The sequence below is a fragment of the Pungitius pungitius genome, chromosome 11 (assembly GCF_949316345.1).
Source record: "Pungitius pungitius chromosome 11, fPunPun2.1, whole genome shotgun sequence".
Lineage (NCBI taxonomy): Eukaryota > Metazoa > Chordata > Actinopteri > Perciformes > Gasterosteidae > Pungitius > Pungitius pungitius.
Window position 1 is genome coordinate 19,526,160 of NC_084910.1, and position 14,764 is coordinate 19,540,923.

The following is a 14,764-nucleotide window of genomic DNA, read 5'->3' on the forward strand; positions in this document are numbered from 1 at the left end:
CTTTAATAACCGTTAAAAGGAAGAACAAAAAATATTATAAACAATAGCCCCACATTGTCAAAACACACAAAACTTTATTTTAGTTTAAATGAACGCTGTCTTGCACCAATTATACCATCCATGACTGAAAACCTGTGTAAATATGTTTTAGTTACACATCAGAAATGAATAAACATACAAAGTACAATTGTGCTTGTACTTATTCTGACGGCAGGTTTCCGCTATGTGTATCGAGTCTATTGATCTGTAACACTTTGTGTGATTTTTAAGGTAATCACAACACATTTACGTGTTTTTATCAGTACGTGTTTCACGGCTCACCGGAAGATATTTCATCAGCTCTTGTTGAATAAAGCAAAGAAGGGAAGGAACCTTACATCCGCGCGCTCTCTGTTGTCCGGGGGAGTGTTTTTGTTGTGACACAGGGGTGGAAGGTGAAGGGGAACATGGCAGCCGGTTTCGGTGCTAAACGTGGATTGTTACGCAGCGAACCGTCGCTGTACCGCGCTCTCCGCAGACACGTCCCCCCCGGCAGGGCTCGTACCCGGGCAGCAGCGAGCAGCGCGGCCGCGGACTCACAAGCGTACTGCCTGCAGCTGGTCAGGTGGGTCCGGCGTTAAGCTAATGCTAACACCACAAGCTAATGCTAATGCTAAGTCCATTTAGCTTCTCGGAGCAGATCAAGCATCTGGATGTATGTGTCCCACAATCAGTTAAAAGAGGTACAGCACGGGGACCTCAACGACAGACTAATAATAATAATAATATTGTTATTATTATTATTGTTGTTAGAGATTTACACAACGCAAGAAATCAAAGCAGATATAAATATTTCTGAAAACTTTCCAGCCGCTCCAGATGTTTAGAGGTCAGTGGAGACCTCGGCTCAGTCCAGTTAACCAAGAAGATAATTCCAAGAAGTATATATCATACCATAAAATAGAAATACTACAATAGTTATGGTACTTATAAGTGTTAAAGGCCTGCTTTCAAGAAGTAACCGTTGTATTACAAAAGGATTGGCACCAAAATGTATTTTAATACACTATACTATTCCTTTTAAGTTTTGATCATTTTTATATTTAAATAATGACTTGTATTTGTTTGTTGTCACCAAGACAAATTCCTTCCTTGTTTAACGTGTGTGTTTATATATAAAAAACTGATGTTTGTCTCAAACAAATCTTTTTTTTTTTTTACAAATCTAATTGTACCAGTAACAAATTACCGAATAATGTGTTTTGGAAAAGATTAGAAACCGAGGAATGAAAAGCATCTTTAACTTGTCCTCTCTTTGTCCTCCACGTCCTCCTCAGGTCCAGAGACTATGACGGCTACGTGTCCTCCCTCCTCCTCCCAGAGGAGGCGCGGCGCTCCTCTTTGGCCCTGAGAGCCTTCAACGTGGAGCTGGCACAGGCAGGTAGTCGTGGACGAGGAGTTCTTACCCATAATAACCCCGCTGCCCCTGTGATGAAAGCTCTGGATTATCGTCAGCATTTCCCTCCCGCGTGGCTTCCTCCACCAGGTGAAGGACTCCGTCTCCCAGAAGACCATCGGCCTGATGCGAATGCAGTTCTGGAAGACGGCCGTGGAGGACATCTACAGAGACGAGCCTCCCAAGCAGCCGGTCAGCGGCGAGCTGTGGCGGGTAAGCGCAGAGCGGAGCCTCGTGTCTGGTGTCTGGGGTCTGAGGGGGGGGGGGGAGACAGATTAACAGTGTGCACCATGTTCTGCAGGCGGTGAGGAAGCATGAGCTGACAAAAAGGTGGCTGCTGAGGATCATAACGGAGAGGGTGAGCCACACCGTCACGCCTACACCCAGGTGGTCTTTAGGTCAAATGCTTCAAGAAGCCACATAATCATGTCCCCCCCCCTAAAAAGGGAGGGGAAAGGGCCAACAACCAAGCCGGCGACCACCTCAAACTGTGGCGGCTGTGGTCCAAACCCGGAAGACGACGGACAGAATGTTAACGGATGAACTTGTGTTTCTCCAGGAGAAGGATCTGGATGACCGAGCCTACAGGAACCTGCAGGAGCTGGAGACGTACTCGGAGAACACGCAGTCCTCGCTCATCTACCTGCTGCTCCAGTGTTTGGGTGAGCGGCCGTATCCGTTACCGTAGTTACCGTAGCTACTGCCGCTTTGAGGCTTCAGAGAACCACCACGACCCCTTGGAATTGTTTTAAAGACTTTTATGTGTTTTCAGCGAGATGAGGCAGAATTAATTAGTTCTCAAGCTTTTTTGTAGACTTTTATTTACAGTAGTTATACATAAATATGCATTTTAAATTTAAAGTTATTTATACAAATTTTATATCATTACATTTACTCATATACATATATTATTACAGTTGAAAGGGGTGTTGTCCTTTGAGTGCGTGATTGGCTGCACATTCACACGCTGTCTTGCATCCTTCGCTCAGTCACTTCCTGAGAGGAGAATAAACTCCCCAGACAGCTGCCATCAAAGACCCGCGTTCGCGTATCCACAGCTGTTGGTTTGCATGTGTGAGGTGGGGGGGGAGGATGGAGGTCAATGGTCATTGTGGTCTTACAGGGCTGAAGAACGTCCACGCCGACCACGCGGCGAGTCACATCGGTAAAGCTCAGGGCATCGTGACGTGTCTGAGGGCGACGCCGTACCACAGCAGCCGCAGGAGGGTCTACCTCCCCATGGACGTCTGCATGCTGGTGAGTCCCACCTGGGGGGGGGGGGGGGGGGCGGTCACCATCATGACACCAGAGGCTGCTAGTAAACCAGCTGAGCTGCACACACACACACACACACACACACACACATACACGGCTCTGCCTCGAAAATACGTCATTTTGTATTTTTGTATTGTCTGTGGTGAATCCGCCTCCAGAGTGAACACAGATATTGTTACACAACAAGCGCATGTTGACACACAGTGTGCCTCAGACACACACAGACACACACACACACACACACCTTTCGGATAAGCTAATAGTAATCTGACCCACACAGAGAGCAGATGTATTTAGGTCGCTGCAGCAGGAGGCTCTGCTGAGCGCCGCCTTCCCTCTGCTGCCTGAAGGGGGCGCTGTTTGCACACAGGATTCACGCTCCACCACAGAAGCAGGAAAACAAAGTTACGTTTCATGTGTAACAAGCAGACAGGTGCAGCATGTGTACAAATGGTCCCACAGAAGCCCACCAGAAAATGACTCCATTCTGTCTTGATTCATTCTCTCAGTCATTCTGGAAGTCATTATTATGCTTGTTTGTGTTCATGTGGGACTTTGTTGTTTTTAACGCTTTCAACATCACCTGCACATAATAATAATAATAATAATAATAACAATGTTTTCATTAAGAATCACAGAAGTTGTCACATTTGTCTAGTGTTTTTATACTATGTGGTAGGCTGTTGTTTTTAAGTGTTTGTGTTGTCTTTCTGCAGCACGGAGCTTCTCAAGAGGACTTCATCCGAGGGGGGCGGGAGCAGAGCGTCCGTGACGTGGTGTACGACGTCGCCAGTCAGGCTCACGTGCACCTGGAACACGTAGGTTCCACCGCGTTTAAGGAGCAGAACCCTCACGAGCCCTAAAGCCAGGACTCCGTTGTCCATACGTGTGTTTGTGCGTCTGAAGGGCGGTGCGTGTTCAACACAATGTCACCTTTTATCCATCTGAAACAAGCCACCAACGCCCCTCTGGGGAAAAGTAACGAGTCGCAATAAGACGTCTGAACGTCCTCACGAGGACACAAGTCCTCCGTCAGCAGGAGGTCACGTGATGGTGGTGGATTTCCTTTATGGCCTAACTAAGTCATGTGACCATGGTGGAGTTCCTTTATAGTCTAACGAGGTCATGTGACCGTGGTAGAGCTCCTTTATAGTCTATTGTCATGTGACTGATGGAGTTCCTTTATAGTCTAACGAGGTCATGTGACCGTGGTAGAGTTCCTTTATAGTCTAACGTCATGTGACTGATGGAGTTCCTTTATACTCTAACGAGGTCATGTGACCGTGGTAGAGTTCCTTTATAGTCTAACGTCATGTGACTGATGGAGTTCCTTTATAGTCTAACGAGGTCATGTGACCGTGGTAGAGCTCCTTTATAGTCTATTGTCATGTGACTGATGGAGTTCCTTTATAGTCTAACGAGGTCATGTGACCGTGGTAGAGTTCCTTTATAGTCTAACGTCATGTGACTGATGGAGTTCCTTTATACTCTAACGAGGTCATGTGACCGTGGTAGAGTTCCTTTATAGTCTAACGTCATGTGACTGATGGAGTTCCTTTATAGTCTAACGAGGTCATGTGACCGTGGTAGAGCTCCTTTATAGTCTATTGTCATGTGACTGATGGAGTTCCTTTATAGTCTAACGAGGTCATGTGACCGTGGTAGAGCTCCTTTATAGTCTATTGTCATGTGACTGATGGAGTTCCTTTATAGTCTAACGAGGTCATGTGACCGTGGTAGAGTTCCTTTATAGTCTAACGTCATGTGACTGATGGAGTTCCTTTATAGTCTAACGAGGTCATGTGACCGTGGTAGAGCTCCTTTATAGTCTATTGTCATGTGACTGATGGAGTTCCTTTATAGTCTAACGAGGTCATGTGACCGTGGTAGAGTTCCTTTATAGTCTAACGTCATGTGACTGATGGAGTTCCTTTATACTTTAACGAGGTCATGTGACCATGGTGGAGCTCCTTTATAGTCTAACGTTTTCTTCAGAGTTCATGAACGTTCTTGTTTAAAAGCCAGCTGATGCTTTGAGGTTGTTGTTGTTGTTGTGAATTGAATAAAACCTCTTGGAGGCCCTTTTGTGTTTTGGCGAGGACTGATGCAGCCGTGTGGTGTTGTGAGCTGATTGGTTTGGAGATTGATTTCCACTTACAGGCCCCACTGACCTCCTAACTGTCGCTGCACCCACGAGGCTGAGAAGCCACCGAGTGGCTGGACTAACGGCTCAGAAGGATCCGGACGCATTTATCGACTTTTGTGTCTTTGTCTGTCTCCTTCAGGCCAGATCGTTCAGCAACAACGTCCCACCAGCTGCCAATCTGGCCTTCCTCCAGACGGTGAGACACCCCGGATCAGTAGTGTTAGTAGTATTAGTAGTGTTAGTAGTATTAGTAGTATTAGTAGTGGTGGCGGTAGTACTGTGTCAAAGCTGATGTTTTCTGAGGACTAGAAGTATTCATAAAAAGCAACATCTAACACGTGTAAAGACCACTTCACGAGTTAAAGCTGCGTTCAACAGCTCTCATTTAACCGAGAGCTAAACCCTGTTTTAACTAAAGCGAAACCTCTTCTTCTGTGGTGTGGTGCGCTGCAGGTGGTGTTGGAGGACTACCTGCAGCGAGTGAGGAGGGCCGACTTTGACGTTTTCCACCCGAGTCTGAGGAACAGAAACCCCCTCGTGCCCCTCAGGATGTACCTCCGCTCCTGGAAGAAGACCTACTGAGACCCCTCCTCCTCTTCCTCCTCTTCCTCCTCCTCCAGCTGATGTTCTGAACATTAGAGACGTTGTGAAGCCTCCAGAAGGTCCAGGTAGCGATCTGGACTCGCTTTGAACTTTTTAAATAAAAACCACGAACCCCTCCGGCTCTCACAGCTGCTTCATCCCTGAGTTCTGAATATAATATTTAGTCAAAATATGGTTATATTCTCTTAGTTGGCAATGACAGGTCAAACGTTTTCTTCAAGGTTTTCACACACAGTTTCTGGTATTTTGGCCCATTCCTCCATGCAGATCTCCTCTAAAGCAGTTTGTGCCCTAAAGGTGTACATTGGTTTCTATAAAATGATAAAAATGTCTACGTAATATAATGAAGTTGAGCTTGTTTGGCATTAATCTGAATGCGAAGGCTGTAAATGAATATTTCTTTTAATCATCAAGCTTGTGAGGAGAATTATTATTTTTGGACTAAGTGAATGTAACATTAATTCCTCTAAACATATTTAAACAAAAGAGGAAAGTTATGACACAAAGTGTTTGTAAATGTCAATGAACTAATGCAGAATAATTAGTTTTTTGTGAAGTTTACAGATAAACGAACAGGAGACGTAAAGATATAAAGTTCAGCTGATCATCACCAGGACGTTGGTGCACCTTCTTTGTCAGATGTTTTCTACATTTATTAAACTCCCCTCAACAGCTTAAAACCAACTCAAAGGATCTTCAAGAAGAAACCGACAAAACGCCAATCTGTCGCACACGTGACAAAACCTGCTGTCACCACGTTACCACGGCAACGAGGAAGGTCAGCCGTCCACAACGGCGTATGAAGGTCTGCAGGAGGAAGCATTTAATGTCGGTCCATCAGCCTCCATAAGAGGAACCCTGAGGAACACTGAGCTGGAGTCATCGTAGGGTCACAGAGAATCTGCACATGTGACTTCCTGTTTCAGGACATAAAGACATGATGGAGCCTCTCATCTGATCTTCTACAATAAGAACCACACCGAGCGGATGTGTTTCACACAGGGGACCTCAGCGGTGTGTTCATGGTCCTCTGGATTGTTTACCTGACAGGTGACTCGTTAGGGCCACAATTAGAACTGACCTCTGACCTCCGCTGCCACCTGTAACCTCTGTAACCAGAGCGCCAATCAGGTTCCATTTAAAGTCAACTTTACCCTTTAAAGAGCCTTTTTAGTTATACATCAATCATACAATTACACATACGGTGAGTTTCAAGGAGAAGAGATTTAAATTAAGTTTCCATGAACTATGAGGTCATTGTGACGCCCCCCCCCATCCCACCGCCTCCGTCTGCAGAGAAACACCGACGGTGAGAGCACGCATTAGTCCACAGGAAGTGCCCGCTGGTCACTAATGTGTGACCCGCTGACCCTTAATGCAGGTCTGTCTGATACGCACACGGGGGCCGCTCTCCAATCACAGCCCATTAGACACGAGGGGGCCACGCGATGAGGGCTCTTATTGTGAAAGGTAATAATGGACAAAGTAGACCCGGTCTGCGCGAGGTAGAAAGAAGAGATAAAGTGTCTTAATACGGACTGAGAGGAAACCTCTGAACGCCATTCTGTGTAGTGACCAGCAGGGGGCGACTCCTCTGCTCCCATAGACGTCTATGAGGAAATGACTCTACTTCTGTGTAGTGACCAGCAGGGGGCGACTCCTCTGCTCCCATTCGACGTCTATGAGGAAATGACTCTACTTCTGTGTAGTGACCAGCAGGGGGCGACTCCTCTGCTCCCATAGACGTCTATGAGGAAATGACTCTACTTCTGTGTAGTGACCAGCAGGGGGCGACTCCTCTGCTCCCATAGACGTCTATGAGGAAAGGACTCCACTTCTCTTGATTTATTCCCTCAGTAAACATTGTAAACATGAGTTTATGGTCTCAGTCTCTAGTTTCAAGTCTTCTTCAATGCAGCATGATGTTCATTTAGTGAATGATGGTCCATTTAGAGTCAAACAGACCATAAAGAGGGGGATGCTTTAGGGCGGGGCTACACAATGATTGACAGGTCTCTACCAGAGACCGGTTTACAGGTTGTAGAATCATGTAGAATCTTTTCTGCTTATGACAATGAGAGTTTTGTTTAAGAGGAAGAAGATTTCATACCAGACAGAATATAAGGAGGAGACAAAGTTCGGGTTGAAGCTCAGTTAAACCCGTCCTGCAACCTGATTGGTCGGTGGCTTGTAATGAAGGCTCCTCCAGGTTAAACTGGAAGGCTGGTCGTCCTTCATGAAAAGAGCTTTTCTCTCGTTATCGTCTCTGAAACGTCATCCTCACTTCGTCCCTTTTAATTGAACCGTCTGAAACATGTGGACATGATTGCTTGGATGAGGCGCCTTTGATTCTGACATGCAATTATTTCCACTCTTTGTGTTTTATTCGAAACGCTTCCACGTAATAAGTCCCAGGAGCTGTGAGACGTGGACAATGGAAGGAACCTGAGGAGCCTCTCTCTCTCTCTCTCTCTCTCTCTCTCTCTCTCTCTCTCTCTCTTCCGTAATGAAAACTCCATTTCTGGCTCGTGGTTGCATTGAATCAGAACTAATGTGCAAACACATTACGGGGAAAACAGAAGGTTATTTTCGATTACAGAGTGTGAGGAAGCAGCTTTTTACTCCTAATCAGTTAAAGTGACTCTTTTCTGCCAAAGTAATAAATGATAAAGACCCGGAGGAACACGGTGGTCACAGCATTAGCTTTTATTACGCAATGTAGAGGAAGAAAAACATATTTAATAGACTTGAGACACTGAAAGCGTCACCTGCTCACAACATCAGACCACGTGATCACGTGAAGGGTTTGTACTGTGTGCAGACTCTGAAACTTAAATAAAGGTCCCAACATCGTGTCACTTTTAAGGTAAAAATGTTACATAATCATTGAAATCCTTCAAAGTCATTTGGAAGTCTAGAGGAAAAACACACGACAAACGTTTTGCGAGTTGAGAAAGTGAAAAAGAAAAAGTAAAGAAGAGCTGAACATCTGCTGAAGTTTGATTCATTTGTTCATAGTTGCACTATTGTGACTTGACTTGTCGATGGGATCTCTGTGTCTTGTCGTGGTCTTAGAGCCCCTGAAGGGAGCGACGCCTCTGCAGAGACCCCCCGAGAGGCCGCTTTCACATTCACAAAGAAGGGAGTCGTTGTTCTGGGAGATTCATGGATTGCTGGAATCGAAGCAGCAGCACGATGCTCTTCACAGAGTCTCCGTGGCTGCTGCTGGTTTAACTTCCCCACGGAGTCTCTTTCTGCCACTCGTTGATCGATGCTGCCTCTCAGATGAATAGCACCTCCCCGGGGGGGCAATCATTCATTCATTGTTTGGTGTTTCAACTCCACAAAAATCTATGAAACAGAATCTGAACGATGTAAAAAGGTTCAGAATTAAACTCAGCTTACAGACCTTTAGACAAACTCACTGCTCTGCTACTTTATGCTGTCAGAGACCTGTCAATCAGCCTGTAGCCCCGCCCTAAAGCATCCCATACTTTATGCTGTTAGAGACCTGTCAATCAGCCTGTAGCCCCGCCCTAAAGCATCCCATACTTTATGCTGTTAGAGACCTGTCAATCAGCCTGTAGCCCCGCCCTAAAGCATCCCATACTTTATGCTCTGTTAGAGACCTGTCAATCAGCCTGTAGCCCCGCCCTAAAGCGTCACATACTTTATGCTCTGTTAGAGACCTGTCAATCAGCCTGTAGTCCCGCCCTAAAGCATCACATACTTTATGCTCTGTTAGAGACCTGTCAATCAGCCTGTAGCCCCGCCCTAAAGCATCACATACTTTATGCTGTTAGAGACCTGTCAATCAGCCTGTAGCCCCGCCCTAAAGCATCCCATACTTTATGCTGTTAGAGACCTGTCAATCAGCCTGTAGCCCCGCCCTAAAGCATCCCATACTTTATGCTGTTAGAGACCTGTCAATCAGCCTGTAGCCCCGCCCTAAAGCATCACATACTTTATGCTGTTAGAAACCTGTCAATCAGCCTGTAGCCCCGCCCTAAAGCATCACATACTTTATGCTGTTAGAAACCTGTCAATCAGCCTGTAGCCCCGCCCTAAAGCATCACATACTTTATGCTCTGTTAGAGACCTGTCAATCAGCCTGTAGCCCCGCCCTAAAGCATCCCATACTTTATGCTCTGTTAGAGACGTGACCTTTTTCTAGTTTTCATTTCCGTGACGTTTCCAAAATGAAAGAGCTGAGAGCTTCTGTGCAGATCCAAATTTAAACCTCCAGATTACTTTCAACTTAACTCGTTTAATCCAAACTTCACTCAAACACAAAAATTAAGAGACAATGTTGGAATTTTAAGCTTCAACCTGCATTCTGAAAGGTGAAGCTAACCCTGACGTGATGTGTTACCCCGACATCAAATACACAACTAAGTATTTCATTATGTTTATAAAACATAACTAAGTTGTTTCCTCTGAAGACAGACTTTTATTGTGAAAGGTATTCACGTAACGGGCAAGAATGGAACCTTTCGGCCTCCTCAGTCCTTATATGGTCACTTCCTGTTCTTCTTACACACAGTGTGTGTTTGCATCAAACGTTTTTGGAAGATGGAAACATGTGGTTAGTGAAAACAATTGTCTTCTACGATGTTCTTTTGGAAAATATTTCACCAGATAGTTTGATTTTTTACGTTTTTTATCTGTCCGAGAGTCCGCCCCTCCCCGGTCCTGGTTCTGGTCCTGGTTTCTGGTCCTGGTTTCTGGTCCTGGTTTCTGGTCCTGGTCCCTTTCATCTTTCCCTGAACGCTCCGTGTCTCCCTTTCATCTCCTCTGTGAGATTGCGGCGCTCTTCACAGGATGAAGGCTACATTCTCTGCAGTGACAGCACTCGTTGAAGCTTGTTGAGTGATGAATGCTGCTTTCAGCGCCGTGATGGTTTTCCGGAATGTTTGAAATAATTCAACAGCCTTGAATGTTTCTTATCTCTCAGAACATCAGAACCACACACAACCTGTTGCACAGGTTTTCACGTACAGCCTCCGGTGGACTGGTGACACATTCAAATGTGAACTCTGGGTCACCTCAACACGGTGATCTGTAGGCTGCAGCTTCTTTCTCCATCTTCTCAACCATGCTGGATGTTCACATTTACACATTTCACCACCGGGGGAAACACTCGTCACAGTTTCATGGGCGTGAGAACGGAACATTTCTCCGCTTCCCCGACCTCGTCTTCCAACACCTGAAGCGATGAGACGAAGAAGCTGAAATTCAAACTTTTAGTTTAATGTTGAAAACACAAAGTCTACATTTATTATCCGTGTGCTTTAAAACAAATGTTGAGTTCAGCCAACTCAACAAGTTACGGTTGTCCAACAGTGTAATTAGGGGATCTGTTCAAAGACATCAAGTAAATCATCAACAAGTGTCATTTTCAGGAAATCTGAATTTCGTTTTTTGTATTTTTTCTTCTAAAAACTTTCCATGCTTTTCATCAACGTATGTTCACAACAGCAATCCACAAAACATGCAGACTCGTCCCTGAAGAGGACACACAACGTGTGTGTGGAGAAAGACTCTTGAGTGACGGAGGAGCAGCCGAATGGCGCTCGGGTCGTGGGATCTTAACCCGCCGTGGCATCTTCTCTCCGGAAAGGCACGAGCAGCTTGTGGGCGCAAAGTCTGAACTTCTGATCCCTCACGCTGTAAATTATGACATTCCAGCAACTGTTGGTGGCTAAAATCCAGAAGGCAAAGAAGGAAAAGTTGCACCACTTATTCCCCAAAACGTTCCCGACCACGAAGACGGCGACGGGGGCGAACGAGGCGGTGAACGCCAAGGTCAGCGTCCCGATGGTTTTGGCCGCTTTGATGTCAGAGAAGGTGGGTTTGTTGGTGCTTTGGTGCTCCCTCTCGGCCAGGTGCTTCCTCCGCTTGGAGTGCTGCCTGATGCTGGACATCGACACCACGTTGATGACCACCGTCCCGCCGAGGAGGGTGAAGTCAAACACCGGGAAGAGCAGCAGGATGTTCCAGGCCCGGCTCGGGAACTCTCCGATGGTGCCCAGCGCGTAGTTGCACATGCGGCTGCAGGAGTTGTACTCCAGGACGATCTCGCTGCTGAAGACCATGGGAGACACCGCCAAGAAGAAGCTCCCCAACCAGGAGAGGACGATGAGGACGGTGGTCCTTTTGCGCGTGATGACGGAGCCCTTGTGCAGCGGCCTCAACACGGCGATGCTCCTCTCGATGGTCAGCAGGAAAATGGTGGAGATGGAGACCAGGGTGCAGCCGGCGAAGACGGGGCCGATGACGTTGCACGGGTGGAAACTCGCAGACCGCGAGTTATACAAGGTCCACTCCGGCGCTGAGTCGGTCGCCATGAGGTAGACCTCGGCGTAGACGGAGAGCGGCACCACGAACACCCCCACCGCCAGGTCGGCCACGGCGAGGGACGCCTTCAGGTACCCCTGCGGCGTGTGGAAGTGTTTGGTCCCGAGAACCACCGCCAGAGTCATCAGGTTGCCGGACAAGATGGCGAGGATCAGCAGCGCCATGAAGAGCACCATGAGGACTCTGTTGACCAGAGTGCAGCAGCACACGGTGCAGCGCGCCGGTTCGGTTTGGTCCATGATGGGCGGAGGTCCTGATCATTGGATGAACCCGACGCTGCAACGATCACTTCGGCTCCTGAGTGTAAAAACAAAGAGAGGAAGGCGCCTCGAAAGTCACACAACTGGTGTTTTATTCCACAAACAACAACAGGAGCAAAGAGAGGAGTTTCTTGGATGGATGGATGATGGACAGATGGATGGATGGATGATGGTAGGGGGCTGACGTATGGTATATGATAGATGTATGATGGATGAAGGATGAGTGATGGGTGGGGGATGGATGGAGGATGGACAGATGGATGGGTTGTTGATGGATGGATGATGGATGAAGAAATGACTGATGATGAATAGATGATGTAAAATGGATGTGTGGTTGATGGATGATGTATGATGGATGAAGGATGAGTGATGGGTGGGGGATGGATGGATTGTTGATGGATGGATGATGGATAAGTGATGATGGATGGAGAGAAGATGGATGTGTGAGGTGTGGGTAATGGATGGATGATGTAAAATGGATGGATGATGGACAGATTGATGGATGGATGATGGTAGGGGGCTGACGTATGGTATATGATAGATGTATGATGGATGAAGGATGAGTGATGGGTGGGGGATGGATGGAGGATGGACGGATGGATAGGTTGTTGATGGATGGATGATGGATAAAGAAATGACTGATGATGAATAGATGATGGAAAATGGATGTGTGGTGGATGGATGATGTTTAATTGATGCATGATGGATAGATGATGGATGACACATCCGATGATGGAAGGAGGATGGATGGATGATGCAAGGGGGCTGACCTATGGGATGGATGGATGATGGATAAATGATGGATGGTGGACTCTACCAACATCAGCAGGAGGACAGATGACATCATAATCTGGCCTTCAAGCAGCTGACGTAGTAAACAAATGGCAGCTGGCCTTTAATCTGCAGAGACACGGTGAGGCTGGTCCTGAACATCCGCCAATGAACCCGATTACATGAATATTTAACAGCCACCTGGCTTATTAAGCAGTGAGCGTCATCAACATTTACACCAGCTTCCTTTTCCAGAGCACAATTGGATTAAAAAAAAAAACTTATTAAAACTGTTGAGTCAAAATGTCTTTTTAAATGTAAACGTAGCGTTTAGATGCAGTTATGGGTCGTATCCTCCAGCTTTTGTTTCTCTTCTCATCCGTCAGTAGAAACCCTCTCAGCGTCGTCTCTGCGTCTCACTGGACACTTCGGACATGTATTAACATTACTGAACACAACTCATCATTAATAACTTACAGTCCTCTTGATTCCAGTGAAACCCTCTTTAGAAGATAATCTCTCAGTTCAAATCTAAAGGAATAAATCTAAATCAATAAATGAATCGACTCACTTTGTCTGCGTGGAGCAGTATTTCCCTTCTGTGAAGCCACACAAAGAGTCCGCGATGATGCCGAGGAGACGCTTAAAGTGTCTCCACTGGCTGAGGATGCCGATGACAGAGGACCACCCCCCCCCCCCCCTCCTCCTTACTGGGTGTTTGAGGATGAGGATGATGGTATTAACCCTCCTCCTCCAAAGCCTCTCGGCGCATGATGCAGAGTCTCCTCGCTGCTGCCAACCGGCTTGAAAGTTTCCTTTTCTCTCCGGTGACGTCGGGGCTTCCCCTGAGAATCATCCTTTCGGTGTATATTCCAACTGTGATGCAATGCAGTCGCCACGCGTCACATGATCCCATCCAGAGACGCATTCCAATCGTCTTTAAAAACAAAGACCCAATCAAGCGCTCCTACCTGCACAGCGCTTCCCCCCAAGGTGCTTCACGTTTGGGTTGTTGTTGTATTCGTTACTGCGGAGACAACCAGCGTGCGGCAAGGTGCTTAAGGTTATATGGGTAGGGTTGCGGTTGCCATGACCACCGGGAGTTGACTGTACTTTTATGCTCTAGGGCACAAAAAAAGGTTCGCTGGCAGCGTGAGGATCGTCCACCACCAACGAGTGAGTGTTTGTCCATTCTGGACACGTGTGACTGAATAATAACCAACATGTGTGTGTGTGTGTGTGTGTGTGTGGGGGGGGGGGGTCATCTTTAATCCAGAGTCACAGCAGGGGGCCGCGCTCGAATGCTTCAGATTACAGAGTTGTGAGTCGTGAGTTTCTGGAGCTTATTCAGAGTCCCACGACCAGCGGACACTGATCAATGAGTTAAAGCGTCATTCTGTGTAGTGACCAGCAGGGGGCGACTCCTCTGCTCCCATAGACGTCTATGAGGAAATGACTCTATTTCTGTGTAGTGACCAGCAGGGGGCGACTCCTCTGCTCCCATAGACGTCTATGAGGAAATGACTCTACTTCTGTGTAGTGACCAGCAGGGGGCGACTCCTCTGCTCCCATAGACTTCTATGAGGAAATGACTCTATTTCTGTGTAGTGACCAGCAGGGGGCGACTCCTCTGCTCCCATAGACGTCTATGAGGAAATGACTCTATTTCTGTGTAGTGACCAGCAGGGGGCGACTCCTCTGCTCCCATAGACATCTATGAGGAAATGACTCTACTTCTGTGTAGTGACCAGCAGGGGGCGACTCCTCTGCTCCCATAGACGTCTATGAGGAAATGACTCTACTTCTGTGTAGTGACCAGCAGGGGGCGACTCCTCTGCTCCCATAGACGTCTATGAGGAAATGACTCTATTTCTGTGTAGTGACCAGCAGGGGGCGACTCCTCTGCTCCCATAGACG

At 47.0% G+C, this 14,764-nt stretch overlaps 2 protein-coding genes across 3 annotated transcripts; one reads left to right on the plus strand and one right to left on the minus strand.

The window, feature by feature from the left end:
- The first annotated feature begins 382 nt into the window (after positions 1 to 382).
- On the plus strand, positions 383 to 5,585 carry ndufaf6 (NADH:ubiquinone oxidoreductase complex assembly factor 6). Of its 2 annotated transcripts, none has more exons than XM_037454098.2 (9): positions 383 to 604; positions 1,317 to 1,416; positions 1,526 to 1,648; positions 1,737 to 1,793; positions 1,995 to 2,097; positions 2,559 to 2,692; positions 3,427 to 3,528; positions 4,996 to 5,052; positions 5,310 to 5,585. In XM_037454098.2, exons 1-9 carry the CDS (start codon positions 447 to 449, stop codon positions 5,436 to 5,438), a joined length of 963 nt encoding a protein of 320 aa, XP_037309995.2. In that variant the 5' UTR covers positions 383 to 446; the 3' UTR covers positions 5,439 to 5,585. The 2 variants fall into 2 exon arrangements, with proteins under 2 accessions (XP_037309995.2, XP_037309996.2); XM_037454099.2 differs by having other exon boundaries at positions 589 to 604; positions 1,317 to 1,420.
- Positions 5,586 to 9,757: 4,172 nt separating this feature from the next.
- On the minus strand, positions 9,758 to 13,496 carry LOC119197621 (beta-1 adrenergic receptor). Its single transcript, XM_037454095.2, has 2 exons — positions 13,419 to 13,496; positions 9,758 to 12,113 (listed from the first exon to the last, which is right to left on the minus strand). Exon 2 carries the CDS (start codon positions 12,053 to 12,055, stop codon positions 11,048 to 11,050), a length of 1,008 nt encoding a protein of 335 aa, XP_037309992.2. The 5' UTR covers positions 12,056 to 12,113; positions 13,419 to 13,496; the 3' UTR covers positions 9,758 to 11,047.
- Between the last annotated feature and the right edge of the window lie 1,268 nt (positions 13,497 to 14,764).

What these genes read in the sequence shown, in the direction of transcription:
- ndufaf6 (XM_037454098.2), top strand. Translation starts at nt 447, where the DNA reads ATGGCAGCCGGTTTCGGTGCTAAACGTGGATTGTTACGCAGCGAACCG. An exon ending in TACTGCCTGCAGCTGGTCAG is followed by an intron (nt 605 to 1,316) that starts GTGGGTCCGGCG and finishes CGTCCTCCTCAG; the next exon opens with GTCCAGAGACTATGACGGCT. An exon ending in TGAGGATCATAACGGAGAGG is followed by an intron (nt 1,794 to 1,994) that starts GTGAGCCACACC and finishes GTGTTTCTCCAG; the next exon opens with GAGAAGGATCTGGATGACCG.
- LOC119197621 (XM_037454095.2), bottom strand. Translation starts at nt 12,055, where the DNA reads ATGGACCAAACCGAACCGGCGCGCTGCACCGTGTGCTGCTGCACTCTG.